The sequence below is a fragment of the Mustela nivalis genome (genome assembly GCF_964662115.1).
Source record: "Mustela nivalis genome assembly, chromosome: 7".
NCBI classification, from domain to species: Eukaryota; Metazoa; Chordata; class Mammalia; order Carnivora; family Mustelidae; genus Mustela; species Mustela nivalis.
The window spans coordinates 108,003,527-108,023,941 of NC_139026.1; the positions used below are offsets into that span (position 1 = coordinate 108,003,527).

General features: G+C 35.3%; 1 protein-coding gene across 9 annotated transcripts in view; it reads right to left on the reverse strand.

Annotated features, from left to right (window-relative positions):
- The window catches only part of KDM5A (lysine demethylase 5A), a 94,891-nt gene that overhangs the window by 67,055 nt on the left and 7,421 nt on the right, over positions 1-20,415 (reverse strand). For 2 of the 9 annotated variants that reach the window (XM_082738013.1, XM_082738017.1), the window contains exons 4-10: positions 11,826-11,996; positions 9,684-9,818; positions 4,303-4,408; positions 3,026-3,117; positions 2,263-2,421; positions 1,079-1,198; positions 226-384 (exon numbers count right to left, since the gene is read on the reverse strand). In XM_082738013.1, coding sequence (XP_082594139.1) covers positions 226-384; positions 1,079-1,198; positions 2,263-2,421; positions 3,026-3,117; positions 4,303-4,408; positions 9,684-9,818; positions 11,826-11,996 — 942 coding nt within the window. Of the gene's footprint in view, positions 1-210; positions 385-1,078; positions 1,199-2,262; positions 2,422-3,025; positions 3,118-4,302; positions 4,409-9,683; positions 9,819-11,825; positions 11,997-20,415 lie in introns of those variants that run through there. The other 7 variants (XM_082738016.1, XM_082738012.1, XM_082738015.1 and 4 more) reach the window with 6 other exon arrangements.

A 20,415-nucleotide genomic window follows, 5' to 3' on the forward strand; every position in this document is an offset into this window, starting at 1 on the left:
CAGAGCTCCAAAGGAAGGGACCCAAGAGGGCTGCCCTAAAGTTAAATTTTTAAAGATACTTTGAATGTATTATTTTTAAAACTGGAAATTACTTATAATGTCCAAATCCTGCATAGTTAATATTTTAAATTAACATAAACCCATAAGATTAGAGAAAGGTAGTTTTCTACTATGCAAAGACTAAATCAACTTGGAATAAGTTTGAATTACTACTATCTGCTGCACCTCTTCTTCTGGCAGCATCTTTCTCCGACCATCCTTTACAGGAAATCCACTTCCAAAGTCTTTTGAGGAAATATCTGCTCCATACTCTACAATAACATCTTCTTCAATGCTGCTCACCAACCGCCAGAATTCCTTTTCTACTAGTTCTGTAGGAACCATCTACACAGGGAAAACAAAGATTACAGATTACTAACTCAACCATAACCATCTAACACATTATATGCCTGTCAAATGAAATGAACACATACCCATGATAAAATGAAAAAATCCTATTTCCAGAGTGAAAAAGACCAGGGTCCTAGCTCTTCCCACTAAGGACAGGGAAAAGCTAAAGACAAACTAGATATTGAGAAAAACATAATAAACTTGCACTGCCTTTTTGTGTAAGCTATTTCCCAGCTAAGAAATATAAAGATGACCCAGCAAGCACATCAAGGAGGAAAAAGGAAATGCAAAATTCAAGGCTGATTTTAATAGCTTTGCCAAATTTTTTGGATAGGGATTTTAAAAAGCCCAAGATCCCCTAGGAAAAGCAGCAAACTTCATATTACAAATAACCAAGCAAAAGGAACAACGGTCATATACTTCATGTTTTTCTATAAAAGATTACTCACAGAAGGCTAATAAACAATTCAAAGATCAAAGCAGATTTCTCAACAGGAGAGTACACAGTGCCACATTAGTGAGTGAAATAGAAACAGATGTCAAGGCCCCTTAATCTTCAAGATTTAATATTCTATCATCTTTTTCATGCTGTCCGTTTTTCCAAAAAATGATGAAAGCAAACCAAAAGCTTTAGACTCAGATAAATATTCATACCCTCCCCAAACTGACCTAAATGATAGATACTCACATGAACTGGCATATTGAAATAATCAGACTTAAAATTATCTGCCATCTCTCCAAAGCTCTGAAGCGTATACTCTCGTACAGCTTGTTCAAATCCAAAGGCCTCTCGAGGTTTATTACATTCCTAAGAAGAAGAAATACCTAAGATTAACTCACTGAAAATGAACTAACAAAATATTAGTATTACCTTCTTTGATAATTTCCCTAGGTGAAGCAAATCCAATCAACCTTAGACAGCAAAACAAGTATTAATTACTTGCAACACAGAATCAGGAAATAATGTTCTAGAACCTCAACTACATTTTCACAGCCTTCCGTAAGGAAGGTGGTAACAAAACAGCTTCAGACTCTGGAGTTGATATTAAGCTCTGGCACCAAAACAAACACTGGGAGAACTACTCCCATGCCATGAAGTCCAAGGATACCTACCATTCTCGGTTTCTCAGTGGATTTAGCTATAGAGAAAATAAATGTTCATGGACAAAGAAAATATAATGGATAAAGGGATATCCACTGGATTGTAAGAATATCTAGCTATAGTAAAGGCTGTTCCATACCATCAATAACCCTGACCAGTATATTAACACAAATTCTCAGAGCAGAACTGCTGCTGAATCATCTTACCTTGAGAATAATAACTCAAAGCTCTGAATACACCCACATACAGCCCAGTCAAGCCCTTCCCTTCCATGTACTATCACAGTATTTAGTTAAAATAAGTAAACAAATTAGGTATTTCAGGACAATAATGTCTTTAGACATTAAGAATAATTCAGGATAATCAAGTAAAAATTAAACTAATAGAACCATCAGTTTATCTGGTAACAGGAAAACTGGATGAATCCTAAGTTCTAGAGCTTCATGTCTGACTTATTTTTAAATTAAAAAAAAAAAAAAAACCTACAGTCTTTCTTCATTTTTATTATTTTCCAAGAATACTAAGTTCTGAATAAAAGTATCATTCATCTACATCAACAAACAGAATTATCTAACAGTCAAAAAAGAACTTATGAAAGGTAAGCTGCCACAATACAATTATTATATTTTCATTCAATATTGCTCTTAAAAAATCCCAGAGACTTTAAACATTGAAGAACAAATTAAGAGCTTTTAATGGATTTACTGTATGTGTTATGTGAACATCACTGTTGTTAATTAAGAAAGGATCTGTAAAGTTTAGGCTTGTACCTCAGCAACACATTTAGGACACCTCCAATCTCCTTTGGGCACATCAGGTAGTGGGGGAATTAAACAAAATGTATGATAGCTGTCATCACATCCATCACACAAAAGCAATTTATCTTCATTATTTCCCCGACCACAAAACATACAAACATAGAGATCAACCTGTTAGAAAACAAACAAAATAAAATAGAAGTCTATTTTCTATATTAATAATATTAAATTTTTACCAGGAACTCCTTAATTGAAACAAACAAAATAATGTACACTAAGAGCACACATAACTTAAATCCTGAATATTTTTTAAATGACTGTATTTAGACAACTTTTCATAAAACTTCCTCAATCTCCTCAGTGCTTCTCAGGCAAGTTAATAAAAGCGTATCAAGTTATTGGAATAAAGAAACACCACAAATCCAGGTTACTTGAAAGTCAATTATATAAATAAAATACACCATGTCATCCTATACACAAACACTCTTCAGTAGAGAATGAATTCTGAGCACTGTCTACAATACAGCTCAAGAATTTACAGATTCATATTCATTCTCTCACTCACAAGGTACATGTGAGTATAACTCAGGGGAAGAGTCAATGTAAACAGACAAAGCAGGGTTCACATTACATTAACGAAAGCTGCAACTTTAGATTTACCATCTAGTCTTCTAACCAAACGAACTAACTAAACGGCATACCAAAATACAGCGAGATATAAAGTGCAAAACTAAAAATAAATCCTTTCCCTCCTGACACATCTCAGAACACTTACAAAGTTAACAGAGAGAGTTCCTTTCCGTTGTCTCATTTGCATGTTAAATGCGTCTGACCTGTTGGTAACTTTTCGTCTTCGGGAGACCTCATCTTGAAATAAAAATAGTTATATAATAATAGTAAAAACTAATGTTGAGAGCTTACTATGGACCAGACACTATTTAAAATAATTTATATTAAATCTCAAAAACACTATGAGATAGTTATGCTATTATCCCCACTGAAGATAAAGAATCTAAAGTCTAGAGAAGTTAGATAACTTGCCCAAAATCACACAGCCAGTCAGTGGCAGATCTGGAAATCTAACCCAGGCAATCAAGCTCCAGAGAGCTAAACTACTAATTCTATACTGCCTGTATGTAGTGTTTATCAGGGACTAATTTGAGACTAGTTTTAAGATCACTGCCAGCCAATGCAATAGGTACGAGAATGAAAAAGATAATCAAAGTGCTTAATTCTTAGATGGGTGATAATAAACATCACTATGTATGTAGTGCGTCCTATCACAATGAATGTTTTTAGAGTGATGGGACAATATCATCTGACCCTCCAGAGTTCTCGTCCACAATCTGAATTGTGATGTAATTTCTCATTATCAAGAAAAGGGTAATAATACAACCCGTGATTATAGTATTTGACTAAATTCATATACATTAAAAACAAATCCAATACAATCTTTATAGAGTTTTAAAACTGACACATATATAGAGAGAATAATGGAACTTGATCTCTGCATTAGCAATTTTACTCAGAGTTTCAAACATATTAAGCTGAGAATACAAGGCTTTCTACAAACATAGTGTTTATTTAAATGAAGTGTCATAATATATCAAGGCAATTATGGAAAAATAAAATCAGAATTAGAATTTTAATCATGAAAATTTTAATCATAAGCTCTCCACAATAAATTTTGATACTAAAGGTCAGAAAATCGATCTTTAAAAGTTATAAGGTATGGATCACCAGGTGAGAATCATTCATTCCACCTTTCTCTCCTAAACTAGCCTTGAGAAATTACAAATTTCTGTCATATATTAGACATGGAAAAGGAAAATTTCTCTCTTCCAAATATTACAAAAATTCAATAAAATATGGTTCCTCAAGCCTTAAATTCAAGATTAAATGCCATAAAAGGTGATCCATCTAGGAACCACATTCCAAGTTTACACTCTTAAGAAAATCCCAAGGCAAACTTCAATTCAAATATTATGTGAATCTTATTAGAACCACATGGCTAGACCTTATTTCTTTTCGTGACCAAATAAGAGATTTTACCTTCTTTATCTTTTGCTCCCACTGCCAGGCCCACGACCTTAGGCCCAGCCCCAAAAATTCGAAGTTTCTTCAGTTCCGTGTTTCTGTTCACTTCTCCAGATTCTGACTAAAAAAATAAATACATAAACAAAACTCCATTATCTAATCATTCTGATTCATACATTTACTTTCTTACCAAGGGAAGTTTCAAGATCCTCTTCAATATGAAGAAAAAAATATTTTATTTTTGCTCTCTAAATCTACTCACAGCCTTATTACAACAACTGGATAGTCACCCAGCTTCATTTCCACAAAAGGAAATCTATCTTAATTAAAACAACAGTTGTCAGTTAGGTTCTGTCCATAGACAAATGCTACTGGTTATAACCAGTGTGCTACTGGTAATAATAGAAATCCTCACTTTTACCTTGCTAATGGACACCCATCTTTGATCAAAAGGCAATATGCCCACCCTATTAGATGAATAATGATTATTCTAAGCCAATCATGCCATTCCTCTTTGTTAGTGATGACTGAGCTAGGAGTAGAAATGTTAATCTGGTCTGGACCGATGAAACATCTTCTAGAAGCCTCTGGGAAAGATTTTTGTCTCTAATAAAAGAGAAAGCTTCTCAAAGTGTAGTAAGGCTTTTACCCAACCTGCTTCCCTACTGTTAGGAGATGAAGCCTGGTGAAAGCACTACACTGGACCCTAGCAGCCATACTGCAGCTAAGAAGAGATCTATTACCCCCACACACTGAGGAAAGCAAAGTAGAAAGATGGAAAGAGCCCAGGCCCTTCATGGCAATGTGCAGTTGTTGCATCAACCCTAGAACTACCTATTTCTGGAAATCTTATGTGAAAAATGTGTCCTCATGTGAAAATTGTGTTCCTAATGTTTAAGCTGATATTATCTGCCACTCTAGTATTTGAAGATGAGAACATCCTGATAGTTAAAGTGTTACACCATGAATTCAAATGAACCATATACTCTGAATGTAAACTAAGTAAATAACTAAAACTTATTAAAAAGAGTCAATAAGAATAAAAATGAATCAGGATAAAATACATACTTTGTGAGTCTATGATCATAAAAGAATCAACCAACGAAAGAGCATTTTAATATATTTAAAATTTAGTAGATCAATTTAATTATATTAATCAACTTCTACAGTCTGAGGATAAACATGACACTATACATTCACCACTATTAATGCACAGTATATAAGAAATCCTAACATACACTAAGCAGATACTGTGTACCATAAAACATACAGTAGCAGATACTATTGTACCATACTATATTAATCAATTGATCCTCACAACCTTTTCAGGCAATAAAGTTCCAAAAAGTAGAAATAATAAAACATTATCTGATCTTAATGGAATAAAAGGTAGAAGTAGCAAAAATAAAAAATAAAAAGACCGGTCAGAAATCTTTAACTTCCTATTAAAAACTGGTAACAACAACAATAATAAAAGACTATAAATCAGAATATCCAGAATAAATCAAAGCAGTGATCACAGGGAGTTTTATAGTCTTAAGCATCTCAGTCAAAACAGAAAAATAGAAATAAATTACACTGCCAACTCAAAAAACTAGGAAAAGAGCTACAACATAAACCAAAAGAACTTTGAGATGCTAGATTAGAAATGAAATTATCAATCCATTTCTGAAAATATAAACTCATAATGTTTTTAAATTTTATTTCCCAGCACTAACCACTAAAAGGACCTACAAAAGCAATGGCATCCCAGTAGGAACAAGCACACCTTGTGCTCAGATCTTGGTTAATGAATATTATTTCACACTAAAATGAACCAGAATTCCACGGAGAAATGACTGATTCCAAATCTAAAGCAAGGCAAGAAAACAATGAGCCTTTTTGTGCTAAACAAGTGCTCAAATAAGGATAGAGACAAGTCAAAAGAGTATCATGAAGCAACTTGATGGGGTTCCCATTTAGAGAGCAAATTTGGAACAACAGTATTATCAAAAAGGAGTAGGAGATGGTAATAAATAATAAGACATTATATTTTTTAAAAAAACATTATCTGTAGTGACTATAGTGGGGGAGTCAGTCATGGTTCCACAGGTACAGACATTTACTGAAATTCACAAAACTGTACACTTAAGATATAAACGTTTTAGTGTATGAAAGAAGTAACTCAAGAAAGTGTGGGAGAAGAGTTCTCCTTTAAAGAAAAATGTTAACAAATATAGAAAATGACAGAGCTAGAAAATCACCCAGCTTGCAACCACCAATATAACTAATTCAGGTAAGGATCATCAATGAATGTGAGAACACTGGGTAAAACATAACTGGAAGTCAAGTTATTCACACTGTCTTACAGTGTACTCTGATTACTTTTATTACAAAAAAAGTTAAGTATGATGGAAATCTGGCTCAAACTTAAGGTCACCAATAATGAAACAAAGTGGGGCGCCTGAGTGGCTCAGTGGGTTAAGCCTCTGCCTTCAGCTCAGGTCATCATCTCGGGGTCCTGGGATCGAGTCCCACGTCGGGCTCTCTGCTCAGCAGGAAGCCTGCTTTCCCCTCTCCCTACCTGCCTCTCTGCCTACTTGTGATCTCTGTCAAATAAACAAAAAAATCTTTAAAAAATAATAATAATAATAATAATGAGACATACTGGCATCATGGGCTTCGTACTAATGTATAAATGTGTTAAGGGTCTAATAACCCTTCATACAGACAAACTGTGACTCCAGGTTTCAAAAAGCTCACTAGTGAGGTCAAAGATGAAAAAAACAATCACTGCAGATGAAAAAAACAATCACTGTACCTGGGTGGATCTGGTTAAGTGTCCAACTCTTGACTTTGTCTCAGGTCATGATCTCAGGGTTGTGAGACAGAGCCCTGCATCAGGCTCTGTGCTCAACAGGTCAGGTCTACTTGAGATTCCCTCTCCCTCTGCCCCTCCCCCCACTTGCATGCATTTTCATTCTCTCTCTCTCCCCCTTTCTCCAAAATAAATATTATTTATCTATTCTTTAAAAAAAAAAAAAGAAGAATAAAAACAAGAGTAAAACAAGTGATGTGATAGAGATAAGAAAGTGGAATAAGATAACTTCTGTAACTTCTGTTTCTTGTTTAAAAAGACTATTGGATGGCTGTGCTTGTCATGGATACCAGGCTAGAAAATAATAAAGAAAAAACAGATTTAGAGAAGATGGTCATGTATGAGATGTACTGAATTCAGCATTCCTGCTGTGGCCACCAATGGCCACCAATATGCACACACACACATCTTTGGTAAACACAAAAGAAACATGAGCGTTACAACATATTTAGGAGTCTCGAGTGTACAGGTAGTAACTGAAATCATAGGGTAGATAAGATAGCTAAGGAGAGCAAAGATAGGAAAAGACTTAAAACCACCATGTAAAGGGCAATAGGAAGAGAGAACAAAGATGACTGAGGAGGAAGAGAGAACAAAGATAACTAAGGAGAGGTCAGAGTGAAGAGGATAACCAGGAGAGAGGCATCACGGAAGCCAAAGAAAAATCAAGTTAACTGAATTTCAAAAAGGGGAATCAACTACCCTATTAAATGTATATATCCTCAAAGATGAAGAAGAAATAAAAAGCCCTCAGCTTTTGACAATTATTAACTCAGTGGTAACTTGGGTGGTGCAGTTTCAACAAAATAATTTAGCTCAGTGTCAGATTACAGAGTACAAAAGCTAAACCGATCCTGAGGAAAATGAGACAACATTGACTGCTTTTCAAGAAACTTCATGAAAAGAGGCAAGGAGTAAGGCACTATCAAGGAAAGGAGTTTTTGTTTTAAGATGACAGAGACTTTAAACATGTTTACATTGGGGGTAGGAGGAGATTCAGCAGACAAAGGAGGTAAGAGAGAAAGATCTCACAAGTGGCGTATTAAAATCCCTAAAGAAGCCAGAAAGGACAGATGTGGGAGGATTATCCTTAGAGACAAAGGTACCCTTTGCCCACAGAAACTGGCAGAAATTCAGAAGGAATACCATCAGTTCTGTGTATGGGGCAAGAAGTCAAAGGAGTTCTACCAGAAAGCCTTTCTCTTCTTTTTGAAATTGAAGAGTAGGAATGAGGCAGACTAAGGAATATAGAAATTAAGGACAAACTGTGAATTGAACAAATTCTTCACTGAAAAGCCTACAGTAATGAAAAAACAAAAAAACAAAGAAAAGCTTACAATGGTTCTAGTTTCTACCTGATATCAACAAATCTGACTACATTAACAATTATTCCAACGAGTAAAAACATTCTATATTGTCTTTTTCTTATATACAGGCAATGAGCAGCCAAGCTTTTTTATGGTTTCAGAAGGAACATCAAAAGAACTTTCATCACAAGTAGTCAACTGATGAGAGGAGCAGGGCCACCTGGGGCAACTCTTAGTGAGTCACCAAGTCAGAGACTACTAGTCTTCAAGTGTTTCAGGTCTTGAAACAGAATCATCACTATATACCCAATGATGGTTAGAACTTTTGAGATCAGCCACAGTAACAAAAATCACTTAATGACCAAACCGGAGTTTACTAATTTATAATGGTTTATAACTAAGAATTCTCATTATGCTAAATATAAATTATATTATTATAATGCAATAAAATACTTATTTAATTATAAATTACCAAACAATTTATATTACATACTGGTAACTTACTAATAAAGGAACATAAATTTATAATTCACTTTCCAGTGAATTTCCATTAAATTCACATTCTCCATCCAAGACACCTACCTTTCTGTTATCAAAGTACCTAAGAAGCTAAAATTACCATGGAGGAGATTTAAGGAGCAATTCAGAGCAAGGAAAGCAGCATCTTCGTGTCCCAACCTACAGACCTATCTTTACAACAACTTTAAAAGCACACTTTGAAGACCACAAATGAGAATGGGGAAAGGAAGATAGGGCAGGTCCAGACAAGAAGAAATTAGGGTATTTTTCTTCTGATGAAATTATTTTTGGCTACAAGAACACTATAGAAGTTAACATTGGAATGGTTCAAACACTAAAATTTATACTCTAGCTTTTAAAGGAATGAGCGAAAAATAAAACCACCCATTCCTACTCCTCTCATTTCTGCTAACCATGAAAATAAAATAAACTACAGTTCATCAGCATGTCTATAACACTGGCCCTACAGTACCCAGAGTTACCCTCTGATTTGTCCTCCTCATCAAAACTGTTCAAACTTAACAAAAAGCTTCCTAAATCAAATCAGACTGAATTTTACAATTTCCTCCTTGTTCATCTTAAAGTTAAATGAAAGACAGGTGTCTTCACATTCTAAAGAACAACAGTATGTGAATGCCTCCAATAACCACATAATTGTTCTGCAGTCAATGCATTTAAAACTCCTATTAAAAATGATCCATGGAGGTTGATACCTGAGACTTGACACGCCTTGTTCTCTTCGGCAGAATGTTCATTCTTGTGCCTGGCTCTGGGGAAGTTTGGACATCAGTGCCAAGAACCTCAGGCTCTACTTTTTCCTTAAGATCTAAATTAGGCATCTGTATACCCTAAAGAATCAGAGCACAGAAAGAAAGCAGGTTCACTGATAAGAAGTAAGATTGGAGAATCAGAGAGAAATAATAAATTTCCAATAAATCCCAAAACTACATGAAACCAGATGACAATTCTACCCAGCAAATCCATCTACAGATTCAAGACAATCCCTATCAAAATCCTAGCAGGCTTTTGTTGCAGAAATTGAGAAGTCAATTTCTAAAATTTATGTGGAAATGCATGTTCTTTGAAAATTCTGAAGAAAGAAGAACCAAGTTGGAAGACTAACACTACTGGATATCAAAACTTCAAATACAGCTACAATACTCAAGACAGTATAGTACTGGTGTTAGGGTAAATATATGACCAAAGAACAAAACAGAGACCAGAAATAAACCCACATTAATAATCAACTGATTTTCAACAAAGGTGCCAATGTAAATCAATAGGAAAAGGGTAGTAGTCTTTTAAACACATGATACTGGTACAACTGAATATTCATATACATATACATTTCCCCTCCCCCCACAAATGAACTTACACTTTTACCTCATACTTTACACCTAACAAACAAAAAAACCCAAAATGGATCTAGACCTAAATATAAAAGCTAAAACTATAAAACTACTAGATGAAAACAAAAAAGAGTATCTTTGGGGACTTGAGTTAGGAAAAGATTTCTTAAATATGACAACAGAAGCACAATCCATAGAAGGGGGGTAAAGGAAATTATTAATAAACTACTCTTCAAACAGACACCATTATAAAAATGAAAAGATAAGCCACAGACTAGCAAAGAATATTTGTAAAATCATATACCTAATAAAAGACTTGTATCCAGACTACATAGCAAACTCTTAAAACAAGTGTAAGATGACACAACAATCCAATAAAAAAAAGATCAGAACAGACACTTCATCAAGAAAATATACAAATGGCTAATATGCACATGAAAAGATGCACACCACTGGTCATTAGGGAAATGAAAATTAAAACCACAATGAGATACCACTACACACCCACTAGAATGGCTATAAGCAAAAAAACTGACAATACCAAGTGTTGGCAAAGACGTGAAGAAACTGGAAGCCTCTACATTACTGGTGGGAATGTAAAATGGTTCAGCCACTTTGGAAAACAGTTTGGCAGTTTCTTAAAAAGTTAAACATAAACTTACCATATAACCCAGCAATTCCACTCCTAGGTATCTACCCAAGAGAAATGAAAACATATGTCCACACAAAGACTTATACATGAATATTCATAGCATTTATTCATAATAGCCATAAACTGGAAACAATCCAACTGTCCACCAACTGGTAAATGGATAAACAAATATGGTATATCCATACAATGGACTATTATTCAGCCATAAAAAGGAATGAAGTATTAATACAGGCTAAAACATAGATGAACCTTGAAAACATTAGGCTAAGCGAAAGAAGCCAGACACAAAATTATACTGTATGATCCCATCTATGTGAAATTTCTACAAAGGCAAAAAACTACAGAGCCAGAAAGAAAATCAGGTGTTTATCTGGGTTTGGGGTTATGAACAGGAACCAACTACAACCAAACACAAAGGAACTTTCTGGGCTGATGGAAATATTCTAAAACTGAGCTGTGGTGATTACTGCATAAATGTATAATTTATTAAAGCTTACAGACTGTGTATCTACAATGACTGAATTCTACAGTATGCAAATTATAACATCAATAAAGCTATTTAAAAAATACATGAAATCAAGAGGAGGATTTCTTTAAAAAGCTTAAATCAAGAGAATTTATTTCAAATAAATAAGAAAACAACCTTCATTCCCATTGACCTTTATCTTGTAAACCATCAAAAGTAGCTGCAATTTTTAAACCACACCTTGCTACCCCAAATTTTGGTACCCAGAGAAACCTTTTTAACTTTCTATGCTTAGCAAACTGTTACCTTGTTACAGAAAACACAGTCTAACATTCATTTGGAGGACTGGATTTATCCACTCCTGAAAACAAAAAATGATGCATCTCACCATAAGGCTGACACCAGATTGGAAAAGTTCATATGGGTAGAGAATTCTTTCATAATGTGACTTCAAAAGAGACCCAGTTCCTTTTCCTGGCAGATATCCCAAGCGACTACCCACTTTAGACCATTTCTTCTCTTTTGTAACCATTTCAAAACCTCCTTTGCTGGCAACGATCTGAAAAGAAAGTAAAAATCATTTAGAAAAAGAAGGCAGATTAATGCATTCTGACTCTGTATCTTGCCTGCTAAACAGAAAAATTGTTCTGAGCTTAAGAATTAGATTTCTAATTTCCTTTCCACATACACCTGACATTGAAATTTGTCAACATTTAAAGCATGAAATAAAGAACGACTTTCAGAAGTTTTAAACTATTATTTAATGTGCCTATTTTCAATGAATTAAACAGTTTTATGTACTCCATATCCATAAGGAACTCAAAATATAAAGTAAGAATTAAAACAACAAAAATAAACATAAACATAAATGTAAGTTATATAGCATGAAATAAACATAGGAAATAAAATTGGGAAATGTACCAAATAACTTAGAGAATTTTAACAGAAATGTCAAGGAAACAGTGGATTCAGAGACTATTTTGGAAAAGGCTATAATTTTTCAAAAGAAGTTTTACATGGAAGATTACAAAGGAAAGATGAGATTACAGTGGAAAACTTACTAGAAAACATAGTACAGAATGTATTAACATAGGAAGAGTTAAGATAAATTGAACAATTTGGCTGAATGCTCACATCAAACCAGGCACTATATAGAACATACATATATAAAGGTTCCCTATCTTTCAGAAACTGATACTGTACATCTCTCACACTCTAAAATATAGGCAGTGTTCAGGTGACTGATGATAAAATAAAAAGGACTGTGACATAGTTACCTGAACTCAAAAAAATATTTGAGTGTACACTACTGCTATTTCTCTTCATCAAAAAAGTTAAGAAAAGGGTGCCTGGCTGGCTCAGTTGGTGGAGCATGCAACTTGATTTCAGGGTTGTGAGTTCAAGCCCCACACTGGGCATAAAGCTTACTTAAAAAAAGTTAAAAGGAAAATTAAACATAGAATTACCTGACTCAACAATTCCACCCAAAATAACTAAAAACAGAGAGTTAAACAGATACTTGCAAACCAATGTTCACAGAGGCATTACTCACAATACTCAAATGCTGGTAACAATGGTAGAAAAAACCCAAAAGTCCATCAAGAAATGAATAAGCAAAATCTGATATATACACATATACTGGAATATTATTCAGCCTTAAAAAGGAATGAAACTAATGCATGTGACAACATGGATCCTTGAAAACATTATGCTCAAACACAAAAAGATGAATATTATATGATACTACTTATATGAAATACCCAGAATAAACAAATTTAATAGAGGAAGTAGAATAAGAGGTTTTACCAGAGGCCTGAAGGGAAAGGGGAAGTTCTGGAAATGAAGAGTAGTGATGGTTGTACAACATTTTGAATGCACTTAAAGTCATTAAATTGTACACTTAAAAAATGGTTAACTGTTATGTTATGCATATTTTACCATAATTTTGAATAAAAAGGCTAAGAACATGGACTGTGGAGCCAGATTTCCAGAGTTCAAACCTCACTACTTAGTAACTGTGTGACCTTGGGTAAGTTACATCATAATTTGCACTTTGGAGCCCTATTATTAAAATATTAATAATAGCACTTACAATTTATTATGAGGCAGTTATAAAGAAAAATGAAATAAAACACAAAAAGCACCAGGACAAAATAAGCACAGTGTCAACGTTAGCAGTGTTATTATGTCTGTGTGTATAGGCACGTGAGGTCTGTGCATGCTGTAAATAAACATTTCATGTTTATTTTTTCAGCTCTTGTACTCCACAATGCTTTCAGCTCTTGTACTCCCACAATGCTCTTATGCACAAAAACGAACCTATACCAAAGCAAAATTTCCCTCAAAGCTTGGTGGGAACATGTAAGTTCATGTGCACAAAAGTTGAACATATCTCTAATTCTTTAGCTTCTTTTAGCACATCCTCAGAGAAGCCGTCTCTGTTAAAAAAGACTTGCCAGGGGAAAATTATAAGGAGAAAAAAGTTTATTTTTCCAATCTTGTAGTGTAGAGGAAAACACAATGAGGGTGTTTTAGAGGGCTATCTGGAAGCAAGTGCATGAATCAGGATGCCTTTAATTCACATCTTTCCAGCGCTTCTATACTGTCAGGTACTATTCTGGGTGCTTAGGATACACCTGTGAATAAAATGAAGATCTCTGCCCTCATGGTGCTTATATTCTACCAGGAAAACCAGCCAATAAACATAGTATGTAAATTTTAAAGTGATAAGCCCCATAGAAGAAACTTTAAAAAGCAGTTAAAAGACCTCACAAGTGAGGGTTTAACCAAAGTATAAATGGTCACAAAAAAAGTTCATTATAAAAGTGAAATTTGAGCAAAGACTTCTTCAAGGTGAAAGAGTTACCCAAGCAGATATACAGGGAACAGTCAGAGCGCAGGCTCCATCTTAGAAGTATACCTCAAATGTCTGAAGAACAGTAAGGAAACCACTGTGGTTGAAGCAAGTGGGGAAGAGTCCAAAAGAAACAGAAGCCCTCTTAGTAGTCTTCATTATACAATACATTTATCACCATTACATACTATTCTAGTTTGTATGCAAAGCACCTTAAGTTAAATTTTCATTAATAATGATATATCTGCATGGATCCAGTCATGCTGTACCACCCAGTTAAGATGCTTACTGGCATGCAGCTGTGAAAATGACAGCTAGCACAGTCAGAGTATGGCTAAGAAATAAGATAAAACTATCTCACCAAGAATGCAATACTATGACTTTGTTTCCATGTATATAAAACTCTAACAATCTAACAGGGCCTGATACCATAAAACACACAAAATTTTACACTTATTTTTCTTCAGCTGACAGATTCAAGAATTATCACATATAATTTCACAATATAAAAACCATTTACTCCACATTTTACCATGAAATATATCACACCATTATCACCAGAAAAATATCACTTGTAAGCCATGTCCTATAAAAAGGCACATGACATGCAAAGGTAAACCGAACAAAATGGAAACAAGCCCTTCAACCAGAAGTTGAGCGAAAAGTAATGTTAATCAAGGTGAAAATTTCCATCCAATGTAAAACTAAGTCTGGCCAGTAGGAGACAATCTTAACAGAATTAAGTAGTAGTCTCCTACTTAAAACCTCCCTCTCAAGCCTCCGCTGAAAAGATAGTTAAGGTACAAACAAGCACAGGACCAAGAGAAAGCAGATACATTAAGTGATAATCTAGCAGGCAAGAACAAAAACCAACAAGCACCTTCAACAGAAGAAAGCCACGGAGAAGCAGAGCCTGGAAAGACCTAAGAAATGGAAGCAGCAGTCCCTTTAAAATCAGAGATGGCGGGGCGCCTGGGTGGATCAGTCAGTTAAGCATCTGCCTTCAGCTCAGGTCATGATCCCAGGGTCCTGGGATAGAGCCCCAAGTTGGGAATTCTTGCTCAGCAGGGAGCCTGTTTCTCCCGCTCCCTCTGCCTGCTGCTCCCCCTGTTTGGGTTATCTATCTCTCTGTCAAATAAATAAAATCCTAAAAAAACAAAATAAAATCAGAGACGGCAATAAAAAGAGAACAGGACTGGTTGAAAACCTGTATAAAAGCAATTAGACCTCCTCCAGTCAGCACAGCCAGGCAACTATTGCTCTCTAACCCCAGGACAAGACTAAAGATTTACTCTCAGGAGTCTGAAAAGAAGGAACTCTATCCATTGTGAAATGTGTACACCTAATGATTCACAAACCTGTACCCCTAGGGCAAATAATACAATGTATGTTAATAAAAATAATTCAAAAAAAAAAAAATGAAGGGACTCTAACCTAATAGAAATAGGTAAGCAAACTTAGGATCAGTCAAATACTCTAATAGTCTAGAATCAAGTTATCAGTCTAACATTTAACTAATAAAAGTTCAGAAAGTGAGAAAAGATAAGTGGGAGATATAATTATCAAAGAATACAAAAAATACAAGAAAAGTTATAAGACCTCAAAGACATGAGTTCAGAGAAGAAAACTTAACAAGTGGGGAAAGGAGTGGGGGGCGGATAGGGTGGCTGGGTGAAGGACACTGGGGAGAGTATGTGCTGTGGTGAGCAATGGGTGTCGTTTAAGACTGATGAATCACAGTCTTGTACCCTTGAACAAATAATACATTATATGTTACTGTTAAAAAAAAAAAAAAAAGGAATTAAACATACATTCCTGAGTGCCTATACCAAGTTAAAAAAAAAAAAAAAGAAGAAGAAGAAAAGTTATCAAGTGCAAACAAAGTATTAAATGAGATAGTGGACATTCTCTCCTCAAAAGTGACTTCATAGAGAAGGGTACAGGAAAGCTATGAAGAAAGCAATAGTTTGGGTATATATGGAGGAAGACAACATGGCACATTACATGGAGTTAAAACTGGATCTGAGATCGAGGGCTATCACAATTTTGCTTTTGCCTGGAGAGGTTTCCTGCAGTTGTGACACTGAGAAAGATAGCAAAAAGACTGAAGTCTTAGGATCACTGACTAGAATGATTCACAAATTCCCTTATGATGAACCTACTTACAATAAACTTCATAAACACTTTGACAAAAATAAAACGTACTTGACCCCAAAACCAGACAAAGACCCCATCAAAAAAGAGAGTTACAGACCAATATCCTTGATGAACACCGATGCAAAAATTCTCACCAAAATACTAGCCAATAGAATCCAACAGTACATTAAATGGATTATTCACCACGACCAAGTAGGATTTATTCCAGGGCTGCAAGGTTGGTTCAACATCCACAAATCAATCAATGTGACACAATATATTAATAAAAGAAAGAACAGGAACCATATGATACTCCCAATAGATGCTGAAAAAGCATTTGACAAAGTACAGCATCCTTTCTTGATCAAAACTCTTCACAAGGTAGGGATAGAGGGTACATTCCTCAATATCATCAAAACCATTTATGAAAAACCCACAGAGAATATCATTCTAAATGGAGAAGAACTGAGAGCTTTTCCGCTAAGGTCAGGAACACAGGAGGGATGTCCATTATCACCACTGCTATTCAACATAGTAATAGAAGTCCTAGCCTCAGCAATCAGACAACAAAAAGAAATTAAAGGCATCCAAATTGGCAAAGAAGAAGTCAAACTATGACTCTTTGCAGATGATGTGATACTTTTTGTGGAAAACCCAAAAATTCCACTCCAAATCTGCTAGAACTTGTACAGGAATTCAGTAAAGCATCAGGATATAAAATCAATGCACAGAAATCAGTTGCATTTCTTTACACCAACAGCAAGACAGAAGAAAGAGAAATTAAGGAGTCAATCCCATTTACAATAGCACCCAAAACCATAAGATACCTAGGAATAAACCTAACCAAAGAGGCAAAGAATCTGTACTCAGAAAACTATACAGTACTCATGAAAAAAATTGAGGACACAAAGAAATGGAAAAAAGTTCCATGCTCATGGATTGGAAATGTCTACGCTACCTAAAGCAATCTACACATTTAATGCAATCCCTACAAAATACCACCAATTTTTTTCAAAGAAATGGAACAAACAATCCTAAAATTTATATGGAACCAGAAAAGACCTCGAATAGCCAGAGGAATGTTGAAAAAGAAAGCCAAAGTTGGTGGCATCACAATTCCAGACTTAAGCTCTAAAGCTGTCATCATCAAGACAGTATGGTACTGGCACAAAAACAGACACATAGATCAATGGAACAGAATAGAGAGCCCAGAAATAGACCCTCAACTCTATGGTCAACTAATCTTCAACAAAGCAGGAAATAATGTCCAATGGAAAAAAGACAGTCTCTTCAACAAATGGTGTTGGGTAAATTGGACAGCCACATGCAGAAAAATGAAACTGGACCATTTCCTTACACCACACACAAAAATAGATTCCAAATGGATTAAAGACCTCAATGTGAGAAAGGAATCCATCAAAATCCTTGAGGACAACACAGGCAGCAACCTCTTCCACCTCAACTGCAGCAACTTCTTCCTAGAAACATCGCCAAAGGCAAGGGAAGCAAGGGCAAAAATGAACTACTGGGACTTCATCAAGATCAAAAGCTTTTGCACAGCAAAGGAAACAGTAGACAAAACCAAAAGACAACCGACAGAATGGGAGAAGATTTTTGCAAACGACATTATCAGATAAAGGGCTAATATCCAAAATCTATAAAGAACTTATCAAACTCAACACCCAAAGAACAAATAATCCAATCAAGAAATGGGCAGAGGACATGAATAGACATTTCTGCAAGAAGACATCCAGATGGCCAACAGACACATGAAAAAGTGCTCCACATCACTTGGCATCAGGGAAATACAAATCACCACAATGAGATACCACCTCACACCAGTCAGAATGACTAACATTAACAAGTCAGGAAATGACAGATGCTGGTGAGGATGCGGAGAAAGGGGAACCCTCCTACACTGCTGGTGGGAATGCAAGCTGGTGCAGCCACTCTGGAAAACAGCATGGAGGTTCCTCAAAAAAGTTGAAAATAGAACTACCCTACAATCCAGCAGTTGCACTACTGGGTATTTACCCTAAAAATACAAGTGTAGTGATCCGAAGGGGCACCTGCACCCAAATGTTTATAGCAGCAATGTCCACAATAGCCAAACTATGGAAAGAACCTAGATGTCCATCAATAGATGAATAGATAAAGAAGATGTGGTATATATATACAGTGGAATACTATGTAGCCATCAAAAGAAATGAAATCTTGGCCTTTTGCAACGACATGGATGGAACTAGAGGATATCATGCTGAGCGAAATAAGTCATAGAGAGACAATTATCATATGATCTCCCTGATATGAGGAATTTGAGAGGCAACATCGGGGATTTGGGGGATAGGGAAGGAAAAAAATGAAACAAGATGGGATGGGGAGGGAGACAACCATAAGAGACTCTTAATCTCACAAACCAAACTGAGGGTTGCCGGGGTGGGGGCGGGGGGTGGAGGAGGTGGTAGGGATAGGGTGGTTGGGTTATGGACACTGGGGAGGGTATGTGCTATGGTGAGTGCTGTGAAGTGTGTAAGCCTAATGATTCACAGACATGTACCCCTGGGCCAAATAATACATTATATGTTAATAAAAAAATTTCTAAAGTAAAAAATAAAATGTAAATTTTATTAAGCTTTGTTCATTATGAAATGTTCAGCTGGACTTTAAAATTAGTGAAAGTTCTAGACTTTCATTTTAAAGATGACAGATGAACAAAGATGAAAGATCAAGGAACACATGATGTCCACCTGTGAACTGTTTAAAAATGTGATAAAAAGCAAAACAATAACTAAAGATTTATGTATAAATGAAAAACACATACTAATGTATATACCACTGTGAAATCTCAAGGCACTGGGAATAAAGATTAGATTCTGCATCTTCAAGAAAAAGAAAGCCACATAGGAAGGAACAAGAATTAATTTAGCATCGTTCTTCTCAACAGCAACACTAAAGGCAGAAAGATTGAGTAAAGCTTTCAAAATATTAAAGAAAAACAATTTAAAATTTAGACTTCTAAACACTAAAGTGTAAGAATAGAACACTTTGAGATGAGCAAAAATTTATATTCCATTCACCACCTTCTTCATGAAACTAACAAGAAATGCTTCACCAAAATAGGAGGAAACCAAGTAATATGGACTTGAAATAAGGGGAGAGGGACAGGGAATTCCCAGAACAATACAGCATAAGGAGGTTCCAAGCTGACAGCTGACCTTAAAAAACAAGGAATAGAGATCGGAGCAGGAAAAAAGAGCTCCAAAGGAATGGCCTCAAGAAGAAAATGGAACTGATAGATCACCTGACAGGTAAATCATGTGGAAAGATTTATACTGCTGCTGGAAAATCTGAAAATAAATTTTTGATGGTTACAAAGAAAACTTACAAAATGACCACAGGGAGGGTGATTAACAACTCCAAGGAAAATAAAAATTGGTATAAGGAAAACAATCATAGCATACTATAAGGCTCAGGTACAAATAATATTTGTATTTACAGGCAAACTAATAAATTTTGATTAATAAAAAACTAATCTGGGACACCTGGCTGGCTCAATTCATGGAGCATGCAACTCTTGATTTGGGGGTTAAAAAAAAATTTTGATCTAACTACACTAAAATAGAACAGGGGCAGTAAGTAAGGATTTAGGTTTCTTACACCCCCTCTCCATCTCTAACAGTAGAAAATCAGTGTATAATATTTAAAACTAAAAAGTGAAGAGCTAGCATGAGTACATTACTTGGAAATACAAAGATCTAACTCAGAAACAGCTAAAATAATTGAAAGTAATTAGTTCTGAGGACTAGGAATGGGAGTGGAGAGGAAGGATGTTAGTTTTTATTTTAAGCCTGATATTTTACAAAGTATTACACTGACCAAAAAAGTTGTTTGTTGTTTTTGAAGATTTTATTTATTTGACAGAAAGAGAGAGCGAGCATGCACAAGTAGGCAGAGCAGCAGGCAGAGGGAGAGGAAGAACAAGGCTCTC